We start from the raw sequence: 26,231 nt of genomic DNA, 5'->3' as shown, positions 1-26,231 counted from the left end.
AAACCTGCTCCTGATTCTCAGCCTTAAATGCTCTCTTTCACTCTTCTGCTGAAGATTTTACACAACACCCCATCCCCAGGCATTCCTCCTCCCTCAAAAAGGGGCAGTTTCTCCTTCCTCCCTTCCAAGCCTCCTCTCCCACTCCCCAAACACAGCCATTCTTCTTTCATCAAGGCTCCCACAAAGCTGTCTCTTCTCCTCAACATCCACGCTCAAAGCCTGCACCCTCTATTTTCTAGACACTGTTTGATACCTCCACTACTGTTTTAGGAACTGAAACTGAAGACAAGCTTTTGTATTTGTTATTAATACTTGGTATTTGTATCATATAAGCCAAAAATAAGAGCTAAGTATTCACACGCCTAGGAAGAGGCAGTCTCCTCCTGCAGTGATATGACACCCTAAACATAAAAGGTGGACAAAGAGTGGCACAAAGAAATAGCTATCATCACTATTTCACTTGTAGGGAACTGAGATATCATCAGATGATGACCTCAGTCCATATCCTAATTTGCATTAACACTCTGCCAGGCTCGCCCATGACTTCACAACCCAAAATCAGAATAAAAAGGTTCTAGATAATGCAATTTCTATCGGTATGGTCTCTCTCTGATATCAGCAATCCCACTGCAATGCTCACCCCCTCTCAAATCATCAATTCTAAGAGCTTTCTGAATGTGTGCCTATAAAACAGAGCCCTTTGGCACATAAAAACAATGTACTATCTGTGCTCACTTTTAAAAAAGCATAACATATTTTCCGATTACAAAAGATAAACTGGCTATTGCTGAGTATCTGCCCAACACCACCAGGTGTGCTTCTCTTTCAAGTGAAATGCAGAGGTCTGTTTAACATAAATACATCAAGTCTCCCAGAGATACTGATCTGTGTCTTTTGCTTTTTTTATTTACTCATCAAGTAAGCTTGTTGAGGAAAATTGTGTGCTCACCTGCACTTTTGAAAACCAGTCTTTCAGAATGGGACAACCAGCCTGTAATAAGGGCAACTCTGGGGCTTCCACATCTTTGCCAACATCCCTTGAAACTAAATCAAACAGAACCTCTGAGGCCAACGTTGCTCCTTCAGAAGTGATACATGTCCTTTGGATACCCCCTGGTATCACAGCAATACACTTGCTTCTGAAGCCATCTGACCCTAACAGCTGGACATAATGGGGATTCCAGAAGGGGTTTAGTCCAACAGCTGGGTAATGGAAGGCCATGGCTTCCTTATGTGGGCTCCATAGCTACAGAAACAACAAAACTGACAATCTTCTAAAAATAAGGTGAAATTAATATATTGCTTAAGCCTGCATTTGAAGTGAAAACACACTCAGGGTTACAACCAAAGCAAACACTATGAGCATTTATCAAATCAGGGGAGGTTAATCACAAATGTGCAACATACATCTTTAATGATGGCTATTATATGTACTTTTAAATAATCAGCAATGGTTGCAATTAAGCAGTAATTCATGTGTGAAATGTAGAGAAGCAAACAAATGCTCGGTCCTTTCTAACCAGAAGCCACAGAAAGAACAATGCAATGATAATCCAGCTAACTCCAAAAAACAACCAACCTGCAAAAGAGATTCTGAAGTTTTCCCCTTAAAACTTTCAAAGAGTGCTAGTTTTTAAAGAGTATTTTTCATATATGCTTAAAAAATATTCAAATTTCAGGATTCAGTTTCTCACTTCTAAACATATCCTGGCGCAGAAAGCACAAGGAAATATAAAGATCAATGGTCTGGAATGCAGATCTCCTCACAAGGTTATGAAGTAAGCCATCAGTGCAATACAGATTAGCAGATATGGGGACCAAACATCTTTATTTTGTAACATTTGGCCATAAAATGCTGGTAAAATGCATCATTTCCTACCAATAATGGATACCAACCAGTGCTGCATGGGTATAATTAAGCATGATCTCAGAATAGCCTGCAATCACACTGACAGCATCTTCCTTTCCCCTTGTTAGTGGGAACAAGATTATAATTTTAATTATTTTACTTTTAATAAAATTAATTTATACTCAGTGAAAGGTGCAGGAGTTAACACACATGCAACAACTTGTAAAATACTTAGCCCAGATTTCCAATGAATACATGTTACTTATAAAGTCAACTCTGACTTAATGAGAGCATCTTCTAGAGAATTTGTCTGGCTACACCTCACAGAAGGAACTGCAGTCTTTAAATACGGACATGTTTTAGGAGCTACAAGCCCATGTAATGCATGCTGCACTTGTATCTTACAACACAGGAGGATTTGTTAAAAATAGCAAAATAAAAAGAAGTCCTGGTTCTGCAAGGTTTTTAATCACATTTTCAACTTGAACTGTGTGCCTTGTCCAGCAGAGGTCAATGGAAAGCAGGGCAGTGGCTGAGCTGGGCTGGCAGCCACTATTCTGCAGTATTAGGTTCACATTTGGTAACTGGATGATAGGTTCCTCAAAAACAAAACAGCTGGCTAGACTAGGGATACAGTTTGGGTTTGGCAAGCAGATTACATGTTCTCAATAGCAACAATCCAAGATGACAGCAATCCTAAATAGTTGCCTTTTCTTTTTTTTAAAAAAGTGGTTTGTTTTATCCTGGATAGCTTGCTGACATCTGACATCAGGAAATTATCTGCTTCTCATTTTGCTTTGTTCCCACTCCTGAAAAAAAGTGCTGCATTTCTAACTTTTGGTCTCATTCCTACCAGTGATGTTTTAAAGACTATTTAGAAACTCGTAAGATTTTTTTCCACCAATCCTTGAAAATCCCAGATAATTCCACCTGAATTTTCAGTTTAATTTAAGGTATCCTAAGAAACCCTCTCACTTTAATTTCAGTGGATTCTTGTAGTGTAAGGCGCATCGCTGTTGGACAAACACTGGCTGCAAGACTGGACCCCTTAGGGGAAGGTGAGAGGCCATGTCCGTCACTGCATTTACTTTTCACCTCTCTTTTGTAGAGGTTTCAGCTTAAAATGTCCACCTACTGTGAGAAACCAGCAGTGCTGTGAAGAGCTCATTGCAGAGGTCCACTGAAATAAGGCTCCAGGAGCTGTTCTTGGAGAAAAGTAAAGGACCAGTTCCCAAATTTTCCTGTTGACAACCCCAGGTCCTTTTGCAATTTCCAGCTTCTCTAGTTTGAACAAAGTGATCTAAGGCCTTTTTCTCTGCTCCACACACCCACTATTAATTTGGTTCTGTTGTGGTCATCCTTTGATCTCCTGTGGCCACCCAGCTTGTTCTCATGAAGCTAAGGCTGTCTGGCTGTGTTGTCCCCCAGTTCATTCCCCCCTTTTCCTAATTCTTCCTTTCAACATCTATTCTCCTTCCACTTGTGTTTGGGGTCTGCCAATTAATCCATTTGTATCTCTGTATCGGAATCACTAACTATACACAGGCAGTGAAGTCACTGACAACATCTATGCTAAACGCAGTGCTAAGGTACCAATTTCAAAGAATCCAGAAAGAGAGAGAGAATGTCACAAACACCAAACCACTGTTTTACCAGGAAACTTGTGCTTCCAATAAGGTAGGAAGACTGTGTAGCCATGTCTTGGAAAAATACGGCCATCTTCATGTTGTATTACTTGCAGATAAATAATGAGGTGGGCATCTCTTTTCCTTTAAGCATCTAGGGCACGTGATTAAAAAGAAGATCATTATAATATGCCACTTACATACTGAAAACTGAGAAGTGAAAGCATTCTTTTAAAATGCAAACATAATCTTTCCATTTTCAAGTCCATTACGTGATTTTTTGGTGTTTGACTCGTGCCTTTTTAAACATTTGGACTTCACTTAACATCAGAAAGCTACTCAATCTCCATTAGGGTAGAAGGAACCCAGGAAAGCAGCAAAAGGCTTTTCCTAGCAATAATTCAAGCAATACTGCTATCCACTAACAAAGTAACACTATTTTTGATTGTATCGCAGTATTTCACAAAATAACACAGAATGAGCAGAAAAAAGTTATTCACTCCATCAATGCTCTCTCTAAACATTAAAACAGAGATGCAGTTCTTTGGATACCCAAACCCATATACCAGTCAAAGTTAGCACACTGAAACTGGGAAGTTCTTTCATTTAAGTTGTAGCTAGGAAAAAAAATAATCAAAGCAAGTCAAATGAAGCAATGGCCCCAACTTCCCTTTGTCCTAAGAGGGCAGAATAAACAGTGAGGTCCGGTCAGAAAGAGACTTACAACAAGGCACAAACTTGGAGAGGCTCTGAGTGCAGGGTTTTGGATCTGCTCTCCGGTGAAATCTTCTATTAGTGTTTACACATTGAACCAAGCAATGCCTCTGTTATCACTTGTTCTGCGCAACAGTGAACATAATTTGCAAACACAGGACAAAGCAGGGAACTGCAGGCTTACTTGCAGTGTGTCTTTTACTGAAAAATACATTTTATTTATCCTAACATTCAAAAAAAAAAAAAAAACCAACATAATACAAATGCTAACTCATTCAGTTACAAACTTTGGTACTCAGTGGTTTCAGACAGTCCATTCTCACATGGTCGTGACATACTGAAGCACTCCCGACGTGCAACACGCTGCTAGTGCAATTCTCAGAGTGACTCCACTGTCCTTCAATCCCAGGCTCATGGCATTCTATAGCGGGATCACTTCGGGCTTCGGCTACACACTTGCCACAGTGTCATCGACGCTGAGAGCAGCTCAGAGTCCATTTTCTTCAGTTATGTATCTTTTTTTATTTCCCCCACACACAGGCAACAGTCATCAACACAATGTGTTCACAGCATTTTCCCCTTTGCCTTGTAGCCCACCGCTCTCATCAGACATACCACCCACATCCTCTTAGCAATCATTATCCTTACTTCACATTTGCGCTTTTAAATATCTTTACACTGATAACCCACCCACCCACCCTTAAAAAAAGGGAGGAAAAAGAAAAAAATAAAAAAATAAGAAGAAAAAAAAACAAACAAAAAAAGGGGAAAGAAACACAAGCATTTTTAAAGTATGTGTTCTCAGGTAGCCACAAGTTAATGGTAATTCATAAGCATAAGGAATGACACTTTGGCCATCAACACTAGAGAATAAAGGTAGCTTTGAATGCAGACAAGGGAAAAAAAAAACCAACCCCACACAACCCATAAATACATTTTAAATCATTCATCAAGTGATTCACCAAGGATTAAACTTAACTGAGTGAAACCAACCCTGCTGCAAAAGACCAGAAGAACATCCATGCATCACTCCAGTCCCACTCAAACTTTTAATTGGATTCTGACCTAAACCACATGGAAGTGGCTGGCTGGCTGTTGCAGCCCCCGAACCCTGACAGCAGGGCTGGGAGGGAACTCAAGTGGTGCACAGGATTTTGCTCTGCTTTGCACACAAGGTGAATTTCAGCTGTAACATACTATGACTGCACCATGAAACATATAATACTAGCAGCTTGTGAACCCTGATGCGGAGGGCTTGACTCTAATCCAAGATATGTGGTTACACATCACCCCATTGGCTGGAGAAATCACCACTAGGTATACATGGAGGAGCACCATATTACTGGATTTTTTTTCTGGCAACCTTTTGTGGTATTATCTGCTGGGTCAAGCTAGACACAAGCCCAGAGCTCCAGTCTTACTCATATAAAGTGAAAAACCTGGGACTCGGGTCTGCAAGGCACTCAGTGCTCTGGGCCAAGTTCAGCAAAGCGTTGCATTGATGGGTAAAAAAAAAAAAAAAAAAAAAAAAAAAAATTGCGCTTCCACTGAAGTTCCCAGGAATCTGCTTAGATATCTGAAGTTAGAGATGCATGTGAAGGCTTTGCTGGACTGGGTCTGTGAAGCGAAGCTCCTTGCAAAACTGACCCCTTGATGCAAACATGGAGTCTCTTTAGTAATAGACAAAGTTAAGCAAACACTGTTTGACATTAGGATTGACACATTCCACTGAAGAAATCTCCCCTGAGAAAAAAAATAGCTGTTGGTATTGCCTCATTTCATTGCTTTCACCTCCACAGGCAGTTAAAAACTGCAAAATTTTCCTCCAACAAATACATGTTGAAATCCTGGGCACTTATTTTCTACGCGTTTTTTTCCTTTCAAGTACACTGAGTGAAACTGTAAACCCTGAGTTTGTGTGTGCAAACCCGTATCTTGTAAACTGCAACGTGAAACTTTGCTCTGAGCACCGATATAGAAAAAGATAGGACAGAAACATTTTTAAACATGGATGCTAGTATTATAATGTACATACCGTACACATGTATGTCACAGTGGACAATCTACTCTGGTACCTGCACTGTCCTGCAGTCCGAAGTACTGTTTTGTTTAACACCAATACTCCAGTCGTAGCGTCTACAGACTTATCAGTCATGAAAACAGTGAAGAAGCATTCATTTTCTTTAAGAGGCATTCAGCCCAAATCCCAGTGTGAAGTTAAAGCTTCTGACTATAGACTGTACAACTGAAGAGCACAGGGATTAAGCTTAAATGCTATATGCTCTAGCTGGGCACGCCAAGCTCTTTACAAAGGGTTAGAATAATACTTTTTCATTGGATTTCCACAACGATGAAGATAAATGAGAAGACATGTTAAATCACTCACTATCTGTATACTTGCAGTGCATTTCATCCTGAGGGCAATTTCAATTTGTGCCTGTAAACAAATAAATTGCATTGAAATACAATTTCACAAATATGGTTAAGACAGTTGTAGTTGTAGCTGAGTTTTCTGTATCTTGTGAGTTACTCAGGAAAATGAAAACCTAGGGCTTTCTTTAAGAATGGAAAACCCCGAAACTTCCTTAGCAGCAGGAAACATTGAGAACAGATGCAGGAAAATCCTATCTGTGGGCAAATGCTTACATTCAGACTTTCAGGTTTTGCATGTAGATTTTAAATTTCTAACCTGTTACCAGTTATCTTACATTTATTGGCTTCCCAAAGTGCTTAACTGAACTGAAATTCTGGGCAGGGAAAACACTATTGGAGTTTAGTTTTACTGTCATGACAACAATTCTCTTTTGCTGAGACAAACTGCTGGCAACAAAAGAATCAGAGTTCAACACACGGACATATGTGTCACTGTATCTTGAGTGATCTTATTTTATATTTTCTTGTTCAAAAGATAAATATTTTCTTAGCAAATACAGATGGTGTGGATATAGCCCTCAGATAAACTTGCCAAACAACAGCTACAGAAATGACTGCATGTTACTGGGGCTGTAACGTCAGAAAACTCCTCTCACAGGGGAATCACTAGGATTAGGTTTTCAGCAATGTTGCAACTTAAGGAAGAATAGACTGCAGTCTTAAAGAAAAATAAATGCTGTTCTCTCCATTACAACCAGGATCTAAAAAATATTACATTCAATTTCTGGCTTTCCAGTACTTAAACACTGTCATAATTAAGGCAACTTGTGATGATTAACACAGTACCGAGGAGCAAACAAAAAAGAAAGCAATCAAATGTGTTTTCTGACATTTACACAATCTGTTTTGAAACATGCCAAAAAATAAACACTAAAGATAATCCTAAAATGACAGACCTCTCCGTTTGAAATTCCAGGTGCAGAAGTATAGAGTACAAAATAGACATCTGATTGCAAATAGTCACCGAAACCTATGGAGAAGACCCTCATTTAACTGCAATGGGAGGGACCCGAGGGCTTTAAAGAGTTGGGCTGCACTGGATCATCACAACACATTCCAGGGACCTGAATGAAGCTGTGCATCGGTCCACACCGAAACACTGTTGCATTTACACCCTGTATTTTACAAACAGCTGTAGTGGCACTACTGCTGCTAGCCACCAGCACAGAAGCAACTCCTAAAGCAGACTGGCTTCAATATAAAAACAACTTTGCAGAAAACAATGCAGTAATTTAGTGTTGCTCGCATAATTAAAGTTATGCATACTCCACAGCTGGGGGGTATATAGGAGAAAACAAGAAACTTACACACTTGTTTTGTATGATGAAGCAAAAAAAATGAGAAAACTGTAGCAGTTTTTAGGATGAATGTTTAGAGTTACCAAGTATATTTCAGATTAAAGGAGCGTGATTCTTCTTCCTTACCCCTGTAAAAAAAAAACACAACAACAACAACAACAACAAAAACAAACAGAAAGGCATCATTAATAAAAAGTGGATTGTTAGAGAGCTGCCACAATCATTTCAGCAATCCTTACTACTCCAAAGTGCACAGGATCTCCTTTGCTGTCACACTATTCTTGCTAATTTCCTAAGCTACTCCCAAGAATCAGACAATAGCACCTGACTTTTTAATCCAAGACAGTGGTCAGGCAGACTTATTTTTTGAGCAAACTGATCCTTGCTGCTCAATGTCTGAAACGTGTAGTGCCTTACAATCCTGTGGTTTCCCACGGACTGGCCCTGGGGAACCCCACACACATAGGTGGAAAGAGGGCAAAGAAATCCATCCAGGATTTAAGTGATCCATCCACTTAAGTTACAGATCTGAGCACTTTACCAACACAGCATCCAGCATGGCATACGTAAGCAAAATTGAAACAATGTGTAATCATGTGCTCCAAGGAGTTAAGACCTAAATACTGTCTCAGGAAAGCATCCTAGGAAAGAAAAGTCATTAAGTTCACCGTTAACTTTTATTGGTATCAAGCTTAAGCGCTATTTAAACATCTCCTCAGTAGCTACGGATTCGAACACAAGCTCATGCTTATCTCCATTTGTAGACTGATTTACTAGAACTAATACTGCAGGCCTTTTAGTTCTTGGAATATTCCTGTAATTCCCACAAAAATTGGATGGATGCTTTACTAAATTCTCAACGAAGGCATCAGCATAAGTAAATTCTACATACTGCATATTTAAACTGACTGTCTGACCTAACGTAGACTATACATTCTGCTGAACAGGACACAACTAAAACAGAGTTTTAAAATATCAATTTATGAGCCTTTAAAAAATCATTCATATATGCTATCCACACAAAAGTAATTTTTAAAGGCAGACAGATTGTCTGATGGCAAGTAGGAAGAAACACAACTAATAGGTATATTTGCATGCTTTGGTGACAGAACTGCTTACATTTGATTTAGCCTACTCTCACCACATGAATAAATACCCCATGCATTCCTGTAACAATAAGGTGGCTTCAGTTTAGGCACATATTTGAACAAAGCAAGGAAAAACGCTCTTCTAATACAGGCAGTACAATTTACTACAGTTACTTTCTACTGTGCTACATGTTATTTTCTCATTTCTTTACCTAACACAAGGCAGAAACTGCCCAGAGTATAATGTGGGAACAGATACAAAAGTTAAAAACACACATTCAGGATGGGAATGAGCTCCCTTAAGTCAGTCTGCTCACTACAGGTTGGCGCTGTCTAGGTTTGGATGCAAGACTGCAGATTGGCAAGTTCACTAGAATGGAAAACTAGCATCATTGGGTTTTTTTCATATGAAGGAAGAAGTACAGCAGGCAAGAACTACATTGCTAAAAGCTCACCAACTACTGTGAGCAAAGAAGAGGAGCGAGGAAAGCAACCTCATGATATCTCTCAGAAGTACGTACATATTCTCCAATACTTGCTGTATATCAAAAATTTAAGAGTTGTTCAGAAATGTCATCTTAGATTTTGCCAGAATCCAAATTGATAGGATCCATTTCACTCAGTGATCATGCAGAAAACAGCACCAGCCAAGGAAAGAAAAGATGGAAGAGCTGCAGATGTGCACAGGATTCAGTACCAACAGTGCCACAGGTACCACACCACCACTAGAGCTTCAAGTCAGCTCTATCATGCTTATCTCCAAGAGATGACAGAGACCAAGATGGAGAACTTCTTGACATGGTGACACAGTTTGTGAATGAAGATGTGAAAAAAAATAAGAATAAAGAAGGGAGGATGATATTATGTGCAGTGCAGAAAGAAATACAGGAGTGGAAAGAAAGAACATTCATTCAGTTTATTTTGGCTAGTAAATAAAAGGGACCTGAAAGGACAGTATTTTGTTCAAATCCCATGGTCGTGTGATGTAATCTGGCTGGTTTAAAATCCATTTTAGGATTTGCACAGCATCGCTGCAATCAATAAAAACCCCTGATCTGATGTGAAAGCAATTGGAATTAAAAAAATGATCAACAGTTGACCCTCCAGTTCATATGAAATTACACTCCTGTTCTTGGCAGGGGAAAAACTACCCCAAGCAAACAAACACTTTAAATTAGAAAGAGAAAAACAGAAGAGATACAGCAAAAGAAGGGGAAAGAAAAAAAAGCAGATAATAAAAGAAGAGAAAACATTATCCACAGGATCATTAAAGTTATGTAGGTAAATGAAAATGCTAAGTAGATGCAAGGAGAGAACAGAATAACAGGAAGAAGCCTACAGATGCAATTCCCCTCGGGCATATACCTCATTTTCCACTGAGAGCTATATGAATAACCGAAGTCTGATGACAAGCTAGACGTGTCTTGCAGCATGCAATTAAAATGATTTGGTTTACTGACTCTCAGAACAGATTGAGAAACCCCTCACACTGCATCCATTATACACCAGCAGGACACCTACCTCAGCGGGTCTGAGACGGCAGGGAGGGGGCAGCCCTGTCTGTGTTAGACAACACGCATCTTGGCATCATTAACAGTAAAAGGTGAAAGTCTTCAAACTGCTGAATGACTTTCTGTAACGAGTATGCAAGTTTTTGCATCACTAGTCTTTGGGGGCAGCTTTCACACCTGTGTTGCAATGGTAGCGCTCCAACATAACACAAAAAGACAGAGCATTGATGCAGTTATTAACTTAACCAATGAGAAAGCAATCTGCTGAGAGAATCGCCCATCTCAACGATGCACCAGGCATCACAGGCAAACCAGCTGCATGACACGGCAGGATAACCCCCTGGGAAACAAAGGGTAAATCACATTAGGAAAAATGATGGGTTTCACTTTTAAAGAGAAATATAATAGTAGCTAGAGCTTTTAATTTAAATAGCTGCTGTAAGATAGAAATACATGCACTATATACCACACCTTTTCAAAAACATCAAGTCCCTAAACTGAAATCTAAAAAATTCCTTGTGCTAGCAGTCTGAATTCAGCCTATAGACCAAATGGAAACATGTATGTTTTGCCATTTTATCTAGATATTCTATCAAGACTTTACTGACAGAATCAACTCAAGCAGCACAGCAGAGCCCAACTTCAATGAGTACTGTCTTGAGTGGCTCCATAAGGGCCAATGACAACAATTTCATTTATATCCAGGACAAAAGAATGGCACTTTCACGACAAAGTATTTACAAGCAGAGAAGAAGTAAGTATATAAATCACTTCAGTAAGGTTTCATTCAACAAATAATCTACCATGCAGCAGTAGGTGATGCCAACTAAAAGAACTATGGAAGCAAAAATAGACAACCCAAATGCTGGAAGAAAAAACTGACCCTCAAACATGTAACTGGACAAAACTCAGTGCAAACTAGTGACAAACCCAAACCTCTGACTGTTGCCACTCTTTCTCTTTGCCTCTTGATACACACCAAGAACAAACCTCATGAGTCTTTGGTAAGTCACGAAAAGACTTTGGTAGCTCTGCCCAATACTGCACTTGATAAAGATGTATGTTGTTATGCAAGAGGCAAAAGGACCAGCAACACCCATCCTGAAGGCACTTTTTAAAACAAAATGCCATCATTCCTTTATTATTTTGTGCAAGACATCCCGCACTGCGTTTTTGACGCATGCTGTACATCCAGTCCCATGCCCTGCTCCTGGCTCTGCACGTGCATCCTCTAGTTGGGAGGCTGGCCCTGGGTTACAGGCCCAGGTAACCAGACATGGCAGGACTGTGGCAGGCCAGGCTCAGGGTAGCGGTGTGAAATCGTGATTTGCAGTGGTGCCCGCAGGCTCTGCTGGAGCCCTCCTGCAGTGCAGGCAGCTGTGGGTGCCGCTGCTCCTGCCAGCAGCCCCATGGCACCAGGGGAGCACACCAGGGTTCACCCCACGTACCCCGTTCACTCATCCTGCTAACAAGTAGGACATGGACCTGAAATAAGGGTTTGCCTCCATCAGACCCCTTTCCCACACTTTCCGAGGATGGAGAGAAACAGGGGCTCAGGGCAGCCAGACAGCACTCGCCTCCCCTTGGGAGAAATAGGCAAGAGGTGAGAAAGGGGAGGTGTGCTGCTGAGGTGGAGGGGCCATCTCACGGCTTGCAAGGTGGGTCCAGAGGAGATGCCCAGCCACACTCCCCTCCCCATAAGCGAGGGGACCTCACTGAGACAGGGCCCCCAGCCACAGGGCTGCACAGATACAGGCTGCATGAGGAGCAACTATAGTGTGCTTCTACTGAAACTGCCTCTGGGCCACAAAAAAGGGGGCACTTAGCTGCTGCGAGGGACACCAAACTGCACCGATGGGCCTGCATAACCTTTGCGTTTCTGTCTTATCCCTGTATTTTAAGCCACAGTGAGGGCCTGCCTGCAGGCCCCCGGCCCGTCACTTCCCGCCCTCGAGGAGCAGCTGTAGCACAGCCCTCGTCTGGAGGGTAACCCGGGTGGCCCTCACCCCTCGCTGGCGACCGGCATGCCTGGCAGCCTGCACCCACTCACCCGCGCTCTTCACCGGTGCTCCACCACGAAGCGCATGGTGGTGCCGTCAAAGGAGGGCGGCGCGACGATCCGCGGGCCGGCGGCCGGCGCTGTGATGCTGATGACCGGCTTCGACTCGGCTGCCCCACGCCGCGGGGGCGGCGGGCCCTTGCCGGTAGCCACGTAGTAGGGGCTGTCGGCGAACGCCGCCTCCGCCGCTGCCGGGCTGCCTGGCTCGGCCGGGGCGCTGGCGTCGCTGCCCGGGTGGGAGAGCGGGCGCGGCAGGGCGCCGGCCGGCAGCATGGCGGCGGCGGGCAGGAGGCCGGGGTAGAGCATGTACGTGGCGCCATAGGCCCCGGCGTTGAGGGCCAGGGGCGGGAGAGGCAGCGGGACGGGGGCGACGGTCGGCTGCTGGGGCACTGGCACCTCCACGTACTGCCCGGTCTCGGGGTCGAAGAGGCGCCGCTTGAGGGGCTGCTGCACTGGCGTGTCCACCAGGTAGTACTGCCCGGTGCTCACGTCCAACAGCACCTTGCGCTGCGTCTGCGGGAAGGGGTCAGCCGCGGCCGCCGCGGTGGGCACGGAGGGCGAGAAGCAGAGCAGCGGCGGCGGCGCGGCGCCGGGCAGGGTGGCGTAGGGCAGCGGCGGGCGGTAGAGGGCGGCGGGCGGACCCTCGGCGGACGGCGGAGCGGCGGCGGCGGGCTCCTCGGCGGGCGGGGGGGCGGGCGGGGGTCCGGGGCTGCCGGGGCGCTTGGCGGTGCCGAAGGGCTGCAGGCTGCACAGCGCCGCCGCCGCCGCCGCCGCCGACACGGGGCTGGGGCGGACGCCGCCGCCCGCCCCCGACACCGGTACCGGGGAGGGAGGGGAGCCGGGCTCGGCGGCCGCCTTCAGCGGCAGGGCCAGGTAGTTGCCGCAGTCCGGCCCGCGCTCCGCATCGCCGCCGCCCGCAGGCAGCCGGGGGGAGCGCGGCGCTGCCTGGCCCCGCAGGCCGCCCTCGGAGCGGGGCTTGCCCGGCGCGGGGGCTCCGGCGCCGGCTCCTCCGGCTCCGCGGAGGGTAAGGAGGGCGCGGGGGGCGGGGGGGGGCTCGGCGCGGGGAGGCGGCGGGCCGCGCTGCCGCTGCCGGGCCAGGTTTTCGAAGGCGGCCGCCTTGGCCGAGACCTTGTCGGCGGCGTTGCTGCAGGGGCGGCGGGACAGCCGCTCGCTGCCCGCCCCTTTGCCCGACGGCTCCTCCGCCTTATCTGCCGCCGGCGGCGGGGGCGCAGCGGCGGCGGCGGGGGGGGGTCGGCCGGGGCCCGGCGTCCCGCTCCTGGCTGGCGATGAGGGAGAGGACGTGGCTGTCGGTGATGGGCAGCGGGTCGCTCTTGCGCTTCCACTCGCGCTTGTTGAAGCTGTACAGCTCCTCCATGCTCCGCACCGCCGCCGTCAGCTTCTCCAGCGCGTTTTGCACCGGCGCCGCCTTGCCCTCCTCCCGCGGGTCCTCCTCCGGCCCCCGGCCCCTCTCGACCGGCGGCGGCGGGGGCTGGTGCCGCCAGGGCGCGGCGGATTTGGAGACGATCTTCAGCACGGCCGGCTGGCGCGGGTCGCTCTTGTTGGGGGCGATGGTGGCCACCGGCAGCCTCCCCGAGGTGCGGTGCACCAGGACGGTGCCCTCCGGGGGACAGGCCGGCGCCCTGCCCGCCGCCTTGGGCCCCGCCTCGGTGGGCTTGGAGCTGGCGTGCCCGACCGACTGACAGGTGATGACCACGGGGGAGAGGGACCTGGGGACGCCGGCGATGACCAGCTGCTGCCGGGGCTTCTGCTCCGGGCCGCCCTGGTCGGAGGCGACACTGCCCTTGTCGCTGCTGTTGTCCCCCGAGTCGCAGCTGTAGGAGCTTTTGATGAGCTTCCGCACGTCCCGCACCTGGTGGAGCGGCCCCTGGGCTCTGTGCTTGCCGTCCCTCACGTCGCGCACCAGGAACTGCGGCACCTTGTCGGGGCCGTCACCGACTTTGGGCGGCTTGGGATGCTGGCCCCTGCCCTCCTCCGGCGGCCGGCCCGCGATCTGCGGCGTCAGCAGCTGGGCGATGCTGAAGGCGGCGTCCCGGGGCTGCTGCAGGCTGCCCAGGCTGATCTTGATCTCGGGGGCTTTGGGCTTGGCGGCGGTGGGTGAGGAGGAGGCGGCGGCGGCAGAGCACTTGGTCGCCCGCTTGCCGGTCTCCTTTTCCCGGGGTGTGTGCTGGATGGCAGGGACGAACAGGCGGGACATCTTGGTGGACTTGCCGGCGGAGATCTCGCCCAGGTCGGCTCGCCAGTCGAGCCTGGGGGAGAGCTTCAGCTTGCCGACGGGCGCCCTCTCCTCCTTCCTTTCCGCCTCCCGCTCCTTCCAGGACCTGAAGGCGCTGTTCTGGCTGCGGAGGAAGGTGGCCTTGATGGCCTCCGAGGCGCTGCGCTTCACCTCGCACAGCTCTTCCGACAGCGCTCGGTCCAGGCTGCGGCTCCCCTCACGGGGCGTCGACGCCTTGGAGACCGGCGACCGGCCGCCGCCGCCCTCGCCCGCTTCCTCCGCCGTCGCTGCGGTGCAGTCCGAGCCGCCCTCCGAGTGCCGGGAGCTCTGCCGCTGCACACCACCCTCCCCCTGCCGCTCCCGCCCGCCGCCGCCGGCCTCCGCGTCCCGGCCGGCGCCCAGCCCGGTGTAGGAAGTGTCGGTGATCTCGCCCCGCTCCATCTTGAACTCGTGCTCCAGCTGCATCTTCTTGGAGATTACGTTTTTGAGGAGGCTGGAGGCGAACTTGGACTTCTTGCTGGAGCCCCCCCCACCGCCCTCCGCCGCCGGCGGCTCCCCGCCACCCGCCTCGGGGCGCGGCCCGGCCTCGGGGGCATCGCCGAGGTCCAGCAGAGTCACCACCCGGGAGCCCGGCCGCAGCCGCCGCGGCGCCTCGACGTGGGTGATCTCCCCGTCGAGCTTGCTGACCACGAACTCGAGGGCTTTGGTTTGCGACCGGCCGGAGCGCAGCAGGCTGGGCTCGGCTCTCGGCCCCAGGCTGCCGCACTTGAGGTCCAGGTAGGTGGACCAGCGATTGATGCCCAGGGCATTGTCGGGCAGGGAGGCGGAGGAGGCGCGGGAGCCGGGGCGCAGGGTGTCGAAGTAGGGGTACGCCAGGCTGCGGAACGCCCTGGCTGTCAGGTTTCGCACTTCTTTGTCGGCATCGTCCAGCTCGCTGACGGCGCTGGAGGCGCCGCTCGAGTGTTCCCCCGCCCTGGCCGCCCCGCACCGGGTCTGCAGCCGCGCGGGGACCGCGATGAATTTTTTCGCGTGGTCGCGGACCGCGTCCGTCTTTAAACTCGCATTGCGTTCAGGAGCCGCGGGGACACGGAGGCTCATGTCGCCTTCATGCTTGGCAGCGTAAATAGTATTTTGCTTTCCGCGCACGTTGCTAGACTCATTTATAGCCCGGGAAGCGGCTTTGATTGATAGGAGAAGCTGGGCGGCCGGGCTCCCGCCGGGGCGGCCAGGCTGCTTGGACCGGCTTTCCCCCGAGCTGGCGCGCTTGGCCCCGCCGGGGGTGTCGTATTCGGAGGTAAGGCTGACGATCTCCGTGCTGCTGGTGTTCTCGATGCTGTCCGTCTGGTTGTTAGGGTCGCTGGTGGTCGTGCTGAGTGAGCAGCTATTCTCCTCCTCCGTCGGTGTGTCCCCCGGGGTCTCGTCGCTCCCGAAGGAGGCGTAGTCCACGAAGGAGTAGATCACGTTGTTGTCCTCGAAGTCCCAGCGGGCGGCCAGCCCCGCGTCGAAATCCATGTCGTGGTCCACCTCGCTCAGCTGGATCTCCTGCGTGCTGATATAGTGCGCCTCGTCGCGGCCGCCGCCGGAGGGGATGCCCGGGGGGGCGCCGGGGGCGGCTGCCTTGCGTCCCGCATCCTCGTCCTCCTCGCTTTCGTAGCCGAAGGAGGACGAGGAGGTTTTGCCTTCCGTCGACACCGGGTCGCCCATTGCGGGAAAGCCACTCGCCTTGCTCATCGGCGAAGGGCAGGAGGAGGAGGAGGACTCCGGGCAGCCCCCCGCCTCCGGAGGCCCGCCGCTCCCTGCCGCCCCCCCGCAGCCGGGGCTGGAGTCAGCGCCGCATCCCGCCTCAGCCGCTGCGCTCGGGGAAGGCAGGCGATCCCGCCCGCGGTCCGAGGATGCTGGCCCCGCGGCCCCGCCCGGCGGCCCGCCGTTCGCCGACCCGCCAACATCCCCGGTCCCGCCGGCTCCACTTCCCGGTGCGGGACCGGCCGCTCGCTCCGCGCCGCCGGCCGGGGCCAGCTCGCCGAGCAGCCGGCTCTCCCCGGGCCGCTGCGGCGAGCCGCGAATCTCCACGTACGCCGCCGCCTCCTCTTCGGTGGCCGCCGCCGCGCCCTCGGGGCCGGCTCGGGGGCCGCCGGGCGGCTGGCCGGGCGCGTCCATGCCGGGGCCGTCGGGGCGCGGCAGTGGCCCCAGGGGGCGGGCAGGCATGTGCCGGCAGGGACGGGCAGCGCTGCGGGGACGGGGGGGCGCAACGGGCCGCCCAGCCCCAGCCCCTGCCCTCCCCTTCCCTCCCCTCCTCCGCCCGGCGCGCCGGCTCCCGGCCCGGGCGGGCATCACCGCCGGGGGGCGGAGGGGTCGGGTCGGGCCGGGCTGGGCTCGGCGCTCCCCACACTGCAGCCAGCCGCGGGACAGCGGAGGCCCGCTTGGCCACCGGGAGGAGGTGGCTGGTCGCCCTGCGAGGGATCCCGGGACGGGCCCGGGTCGCTCGGGCGTTTTCAAAGATGGGGCGTCACTTGGCCGGCGCGGACTATACAATAGAGCCGAAGTCGCTTACCCCGGTTGAGCAAAGTCCTATTTTAAATGCCAGTGTTTGCCGGAATAAAGGCGCCCGGACACCCCTTGGGAGGGGGGAGCCGCCCCTGCCTGCAGAGCTACTGCCGCCGGCTCCCCCGGCTGGAAGAGGCAGCTCCCAGGGCACCCGCTAAGCACACGGGCTTGCCTGCACCAAATGCGCCCTCATTCCACACGCAGCAGTGGCTAAACAGCGTTTTCCTTCCTTAAACTACCCCCCTGCATCCTATGTTCCTGCTTGCAGGATTTGTGTTGTGGAGGGGCACCCCGTGGGTGCTGGCCTGGCCCTGCACATTTGCAGCAGTCCAGAGAGCCATTGGCCAGGGTACCCAAGCTACCTTTTTCCAGGAGATGCCAGTTTAGACATAACCAGCACCTAAGACCTATTAATAGTCATTTCTATGGCACGCCTGACCTTTGGTGGCTGAAGGCTTTACTGAGCGGTCCCCAACATGACACACCAAAACCCACTCCAGAGCCATGGAAGAAAAGGGCAAACTGTTAAATACTGAGTAGACATGGAGGAAAGCAAGTTGAGGAGCAGCCCTCACGTATGCAATGCAGATAACAGCCTAAATTTACAGGTTAAAAAACAAATAAGCACCTGCACGCTTGGGTGAGCAAGCTGACCTTGAGCTGGTAACATCAGACATTCATCAGAGCAGGGCTGTGGACACCCCAAAGCAAGTACTGGGATCTCTGTCCTTACAGCTGCATGCACTGGCATGAGGGGTGTGATATGTGGCTCTACCGGAGATGCAGGACCAAGAGTGAAGCAGGCACCATCCCAGACCTATCTCCAGCACCATCCACATTAAAACATGGGTTTCCCAGCGTTCCCAGCACCTCACCCCACCACACAGCCAGGCTGCTCTGCTGCCATCCTCTCTGTGGAGTTGCAGCATTCCCTCAGCCTCCAGGAAAAGCATCCTCCATCCTTTACTGAACCCCAGTGGCAGCTTGTGAGGGTCTCTGCAGCAATGGCAGGTTTCATATCCTATTTTGGAGAAGGGTCTCTTTACTGCCTGGAAGAAAATGAATGAGGTGGCTGCAGCGTAACCTATGTAAATACATGGTAGTTTCTTGGGCTGCAGACTAACTGCATGGAAACCATTGCTGAAGTACCAGGTGATATTTTAACAGAAAGACACACCAAACTTGGAGGGTTTGGAGCAAATCGGGTCAATGTGCAGTGAGACTTTCCCCGTGTAGTAGGGATAACTGGTTCCAATCCCTGCTGAGGCTGTCCTGCCTCCAGTGTGTTTTTAGTGTGAAGCTGGGCACCAGCCCTCAGGAGTACTAGGCTTACTCAGCCTTGATCTTTCCTTAGCGCACGTTCATGTGGCTTCAGCTCTCCTTGTACATGCTACAACTGTGCAGTACCTCCACTGTGGTAAATAGCATTAGCATTCCCTAAACACAACTTCACCAGATTTTGTGTCCCCTCCACACACATTTTAGACTTGCACCTCTGTCCCAAGCAGCCATAACAAAACCATGACATAACTAGAGAAAGATAATATTTTAGCACCTTATTAAGGAGACATTCTGGTGTTAATTGGCAGTGGGACAAGAGTATATCCTCAAATACAGTCCTTTCCAAACGCTTGGGATGCAGAGGGATACTAGGTTTTAAACCCTGATCATTCATTGTACTTGGGTGAGTGCCGGCAGCGGCAGCATCCCTGCCTCCTGCTCTGCCTCTCTTCTACCACATGCCTCCTTTCAAATGAGGTCTCCACCCCACATTCTCACTGCCCCCACCCTCTGATCCCCCAAACCAGGCTCTTGGGTGTCAGTCTCTCACACCTTGCTCTCCTCTAGTATTTGGGTTTCCTGCATTAAGAATACACAATAAATCAATTTTTTTCTCCCAAAACATGCACAATTAAAAGTGTTGTTGGGGTTTTTAAGTTGTAACAGTTGTTCATATACTCCTGCCAGGATCCCCAGACAAGAACCCCACCAAAATGAGCATTGAAACTTGACTCTTTATTTATCTGTTTCCACAGTCTAGCTTGCAGCTATGGTCCAGAGATGTTTTTTTCTGCTATTTCCCTTGGGTGATATCTTGAACTGAATCTGCTCAATCTTACAAAACCAGGCAATGACTCTCACAACTGAGGCTGACACCATAATGGAACACTCATATATGTATGTTTATAACATATCTATGTCTCTACCACTGGGAATTTATGCCCCTGATGACAAAAATACATACATAAAATCCACACCTGTTCTTCTCCGTTTTCAGTTATGGCTAGCCCTGGAGGCCTGCATGCCTTAGGCAGTCAGATCAGTGTATTTCCCATGGGACTAAGAGGTTGCTACAGCATACAGAGCCACCCAAATCTTAATGCCTTTTGAAAAAAGTGAATCTGTAATATCCAGCTTAAGTTCTTTAATTGCTGTATGCATATGCTGTATGTTAGAGAAGGGGGAAAAAATGAGAAGGATTTCCTCTTTTTTTTGTATCAGAAATTTCTGCACTGATGTGGTGCCAGCCCCTCAGAGATGCTTTGCTGCAAGTCTGGCCCTGAGCAAAGTGTAAAATTCCACAGAGGTTTAGGCTTAATTCCTTCTCCTCAGCCTTTCCTCTTAGATACTTTAATGTCAACTTTTGTAAAGCCTGTTTCAGAGGTGCCTAATAACCCCCATGTATCGTATCCAAAGCTTGGGCACACAGCTTGAACCCAAGGACTGACTCCCCAGGACTGCTCCCCTGTAGGGGTGCCTTACAAAGGATCAGAATTCTTCAACAGCTTTGCAAGGGTGTAGAATTTTTTTTCCCCAATTTTTTCTATTATCTGTTACTGTTGCTAGATGAACTCTACAGCAAGCAAAAAGTGATAGACCTGTTTGCTCCTAATCAAAAGTACACAGGAAAACTGTGGCTCCGTCACACCTTCTTTGCAAATAACAATTTCTCGCTCTACGCTGGCAAGACATCTCCATTGATTAATAATCAGATCAATGTGATTTTACTTAATACTGTCAGATATCAGTGACTAACACATCATCCTTATGATCCTAGCAATACTTGGCTGAGGTGTTCATTAACACTGATTACTTTTTTGTGTTTTCCACCTTTAAATCTCTCACTCACTAAAGCTGCCGATGTCTAAGATTTCTGCATCTTAACCTCTCGTGAAGTGTTACTGAAGCTGTCCTGACAACCACACAAAATCTGTATGTTTAATGCCTTTCGTAATGTAATAGGTACTCTACTTATAAGCTCTAACTGTTAAAAATAACACATGCTGTTTAGCCACATTCTGCCCCTTGCTAATATAAGGTTAGATCAGACTGTTAACAGTGACGGGAAAAATAGAGATAGGCTGAATTATCTGTGCACCTTAAAATAATCACTCATGGAAGTAGCAGGGAGGTGGGATTTAAAAGGGTTTTGAGAAGAGGCACTTAAAAGCAGAATAAAGACATTAAGGATGAGGTTAGGGAGACTGCAACTATACTCTGCATAGGAGACCATGCAGAAGAAGGCATAGGGTGTTTTTCCTTTAACTGAGACATGGACAGAAAAGTGAACAACTAGTGGAGGAATAGCAGGAGGGAAAGGATTTGATTGAGCTTTCTCTGACCAGGGAAAGGGAAAATATTAGTTTGTTAACTAACAGTAAGAAATGTTAATACTGCATTATGCATTTTAGTTCTTACAACGTTGAGTCACATTTTTTAAAAACTGAAGTAGGAATAAAAATCACAGTTAATAAAATCAAGCCATTAAGAAGGGAAATCAAAATATTATTTGCACAAGAAGACAGATGTGGTTCCAGTAACTAAGACGGCCTGCAGGAGACGTTATACTTCTCACATGGAAAGAAATGATTTTTTTTGCAGAAAATAAGGAAACAGCAGAAGGATTCTGCTGCATTCTGTGCACACAGCAAAAGACTGTTTCGCTATAGGTTCAGACAGAGATGAAGAATGATACAGTCATAGGAAAAAGCTTTAGTTTTGGCTGATTAGTTGCTTTTGAACAATATTTGAATACTGTTAGATTTGATTTTTCTCTCAGTAGTTTTTTGATAACATTGCACATTGTCAAAGTGAGCTTTGTGGTAGACATGGTCTTTGAAATCAAAGCAAATAAATATTTAGCTTAGATATGTTTGTTAAGGAGAAAGGAAACTTGAAAACAGCACCCTGATTTGCCCTCAGGACTAGTAGCCAAGAAAGAAGGAGCAAAAGCCATATTGGGGAAGGAGAAGGGGACTTGTGGTTTAGCAATAACAGTGAGGCCCAGCACACATCATAAATCTCCAAGAGCTACCAGATACATTGGAAGGAAATACAATACCCACACATGCACATTGGTATGGAAGCTTCCAAACAAACCCAAGTGGAAATAAAATGATATTTCTGTGCCTTGCACTAAAACGGTGTGTCTTCTGGGATTTAGCAAGGGCCTGCTGACAAAGTACTGACTCCTAAGTAAAAACCAACTCCTGGATGGGTCAATCCCTTCTTACACCGAGAAGACTACACCAGCTGAAGGGATCTTTCCTTTTCCATCCTGAGCCTGTTGGAGAGATTGAGGGGCTTTTCTAAACACTCAACCTACAAATGTAAACCATATGTGGGCTCTTTGCTGGCAGACCTCTCCCTTTTAGTAAAAGCCAGACCTTTCGAAGGAAAGAAACTCTGGAGCTTAGTGGATTTCAAGAGCCTAACCTGAGTGCTTGAGCTTGCAGGATTCAAAGGCCTTGGCACAGCCTCCGAATGGGAGGCCACTTTTCCTTCCAGGATGGGACAGGATCATGTTCTGGCCATTGCTTTACACTTCCCCAGCGCACTCCCATGTAACTGAGCCCCTGTGAGAATCGGTGGCTGAAGTGCTTGTTAAACAACAACCCGTGCTCCACAGCTCACTATGGCCCTCGCTATAAGCAGCTCCCACTGGATGCCTTACAAGGTATGCAAAAGATGCATATATTTTTAAAACAGATCCTCCCCCTCACTACCCATCCTTCTTTTCCAGACCCCAAAATCTCATGCCAAAACAAACAGGCAGGAACGTAATCCCAGAACGAGCTTAGATTTCTTCGGTGCTTTTCAGTCATGTTGCAAATACAGTCTAAATGTGAGTACATGTATTTATATGGGGAGTCTGCTACTCAGACGAAATAAATACTTGCTGATTTTTTTGTAAATCAGGTTAAACAGTGTCTACAATGTCATTGGTACAAGAGGATATTCTGGTGGCTATTACACATAGATAGCAATAGCACACGCAGACTGCGGGAACATTTTGGATAAAACCATTTATGACTATGTTACTGCTTTCACAAACATCCTTACAGGTGCCTGTCCATCCTGTTGTGGCAAATTTCTGCTTGCAAAAACCTCACAGCTTCCCCAGGCCACCTTCCCTGCTACCTGATTATTCATATACCACAGAGAGATGGTCCTCAGGTCTATCTGTCTCCTCCTTGCTGTAAAGCTGTTATCTCTGCCATGGGTGGAAGAAGAGATGATTCCCACAGTCTGTGCTGTTGCTTTTTGCATATGACCAGTGTGTTTCCTTCACTCCATCTTTTCACTAGGCCTAACAGCCCTAATTCACTTAACCTTCACCCTTAGGACATAACTACTAGATCTCCCATCACCGCTCTTCAGACTTTCTTTAGCACATATGTATGTGCAGGGCAAAGAAGTGGCCACAAGGTGCAAGGTGGAGCCTCACCCCTGGTGAGAAGAAGGGAGGGCTGACTTTGGGCCCAGCTTATAACCCCTGAGTAACATTCGCTATTTTCATGTTGGCATGACCATGTCCTTCAGCTCAGGCCCTACTGTGAGCATGTTTTCCGTTCACCCTCCAGTATGAAAATACTGGACAAATGCAACTCTGTTGCTCCCCATAAATTCACTACTAATACAAATGATGCAGTATTTGTAATTGACCTTCGAGCACAACCCAAGCAGCCATTTCTCACCTTGTAATTTCACCTGCACAGTGCTTCCTTAGCTGGCTAAAAAAAGAGTATCATGCTATACCAAAGCCAAATGCCATTTTTGCTCTCTCTGCAAAGCCCGTTGCCCTATTTTAGAAGGAAGTTAGAGGGACTTTGCAAGAACAAACCCTATCAAACTCACACTGGCTGTTATTTATCTCTTCATTATCTTTTAAGGGCCTACAGATTGTACATCTATGCCAGTATTCCTCCAGGAATGGAAGCTATACCAACTGATCTCAACTTTGCTGCTCCTTCCTCCAGGTCTCTTGAGGTCCCTCTTCCCAAGACCACCTCTTCCAGGTCACTGGGTCCGTTCAAGCCTCCCATCATGGGCCTGCCATTGGCAATGAACTTTCCACAGTGATGCTATTCTTTGTACAGTATTATCAGGTAACCCAAGAACTGCAGATGTATCTGATTATTGGAACTGTGGAGACGATTGCCACAAAACCCGAAACCATGACCTTTCCTTGAGGTGTTATCAGCCAAGCTGGTGGCAGGACAAGAGAGCTGATTTATGACCATTCATTAAAATTACACGAAACTGATTATTTATAGAGGTAGGCTTGAGCTGAAAGGTTCAGGCTCAAAACCTGTCTTCTTCATAGGTCAGGGTGTTTGGACATGGGAAAACAAGGAATGATCACTTGAAGCAATGTGAATGTAACTGGATTATCTTTCATTACATTTTTATTATGTTTTGTCTTATATTTTACAATATATTTTGCTATTTATATTCAATTATTTTTACTGTTTTTCTCATAGTTTATTAGCTTATTATTTTTATTAATAGATTTTATGAAATCTGGTTTTATTATTTTAATCTGGTTTTAATTTATTTATTTTTAACTGGCCAGGGGCCATCACATGAAACCACAAAACAGTACCATTGCTTTTCACGTACTTTAGAATTAGAAATGCAAACAGACGGGTTGGATTTTATATTGGATAATACCATCCCTTTATGCAATCAACTGCTTCACAGAGCGGTTTTGAATTCTTGCAACAATTTGTTGACATAGAAGAGCTCCTACAGATGAATGTGTGCCCAAGCAATAAACTGTGCATCTGGTACTGCAAGACTGTAACATGAAATTGCCATGCTTTGAAGAGCAGCCAGTGTTGGATTGGGATTAATTTGCTCACAGTGTTCAATAAATAATGTTCGGAGGGCCACGTGAAAAGTGATCCCTGTTCGTTATGCACACCTTCCAGCCATGGGGCCTATGTTTGGTCACTGAACTGGAGTTCGTGCAGCAAACATCTTGGGAGTATTTCTCACTGGGCTTACTGTAAAAGCCAGCTAAAGTGTCTCCCACTGCCTGGCAATGAAGAGGAGGATCAAGCAGCCCTCTGAGTGAAGCTTCTCTCAGGCTGGAGTTTCTATATATAGGGGAACTCAATAAACACCATTATGAACCGCATGTGATCCGCCTGCCCAGAATTAAGGTCACATACATACTTTTATATATGTTTCTCCACTGGCTCGCTTAGCTTACAAATTAAAGAATTACAGGTGAGAAGCTGGCTACGTAATGAGGAGTTATAAATCCAACTAGCTCCCTCCCATCTGACAAACCCCTTTAGTCAGTACACGAAACAACTCTAGGGGAAAGTAAGAATTAAGATTTTTAAACCCAGGTGTAAAATCCATTGTAAAGGTCAGGTTTATAAGGAGACCATCCCAAAATGCTAATGACATGACAGTTTTATGAGGCTGAAAAATGATAGCTTGGCTGAAGCTGAGTAATACTAGAGCAAGGGATTTATTTAAATTGGACTACTTTTTTTTTTTTTTAATTTTGTCCTTGATCCTGCCAAATCTCACTGAGATGAGAAATCCTTACTTGTGTAAGTAGCCCCCCACATTCAGCTGAACAACTGAGGTTAAGAAAAGGTTATTTATGTAAGTGAAGCATTATTCTATAATCTTATCTTCCAAAAGTTTTATATATTTTTCTGCAGTATATATAATTTAAGGTTATAAAAATGTAATGTCTATACTTTGAAAAAAATATTTAAAAAATCAATTCTTAATAGCTAGCCTCAGAAACAGAAATAGTAAGAGTTGTTACACAATCTTTAACACAGTTTTAACTGCATTTCTCTGTTGTAGTACATGAGGACAACCTGTCCAGAAAAGCTTATAGTCAAATGTATACTTTTAACAGAGATGCATACAAGCGAAGCCTGCACAACCTTAGCTCTGCACCTGAAGAATAGGCACTTGTGAATCTAACCACAGCAAAAGTACTTTTTCATTTGCAATGTAAAAACCTCTCTCATCTTAATACTGTTTCTTCAAAAAGCAGTGCCAACACCTGGTTTGTTGTGGTGTTGGTGTTTTTTGTTTTGGGTTTGTTTTTTTTCTTTGTCTTAATCCTTGTGCAATGAGTTAATTCACCTCTAGAAGACTGCAAGCCCCTGGACACATTCTTCAACTGGGCAGTTCTTGTCATGCTGAAGTGTCATGCAGTTTTCATTAAACTGCAATTTCAAGCTTCAGCCTCAAAGCGTACAGTATCTATGTACAGCTATGCTAGGTTTTTGCTTATATAGTTCTGTGTTTCCCACAGTTCCTTTAATCAACAGTAGTTTAGGAAAAATAGGAAAAAATTAATTATAAATATTGACTACTCTCTTTTCTCAAAGCAGTCCAAGGTTCTCTGACTAGGTCTACTATTCACTTTACTGCAGTATTTTGAAAACACAGGTGGTGTTTCAGCACCCGGGAGCGTGGGGTTTAGTAGGGCTCTCTGCATCCAGCACACAGGCCTGATCCTGTGAGGTGTTGAGTGCTTCCCAGGAAGCGATGAGCTCTGAAATCCCTGCAATTCAGATCCCCAGGCCAGGCAGACATTGACTACATCTCCCCCAA

At 47.6% G+C, this 26,231-nt stretch overlaps 1 protein-coding gene across 1 annotated transcript; it reads right to left on the bottom strand.

Annotated features, from left to right (window-relative positions):
* Positions 1–4,986: 4,986 nt before the first annotated feature.
* C2H4orf54 (chromosome 2 C4orf54 homolog) lies at positions 4,987–25,422 on the bottom strand. Its single transcript, XM_055796748.1, is given in 4 exon segments — positions 4,987–6,625; positions 7,929–8,047; positions 10,529–13,765; positions 13,767–25,422. Coding segments are annotated over 2 exon segments (4,563 nt in total). The 5' UTR covers positions 17,142–25,422; the 3' UTR covers positions 4,987–6,625; positions 7,929–8,047; positions 10,529–12,577.
* Between the last annotated feature and the right edge of the window lie 809 nt (positions 25,423–26,231).

This window comes from Falco peregrinus, chromosome 2 (assembly GCF_023634155.1).
Source record: "Falco peregrinus isolate bFalPer1 chromosome 2, bFalPer1.pri, whole genome shotgun sequence".
NCBI lineage: Eukaryota > Metazoa > Chordata > Aves > Falconiformes > Falconidae > Falco > Falco peregrinus.
Note: the sequence above shows the minus strand (reverse complement) of the source record. Positions and strands in the feature narration are given on the sequence as shown.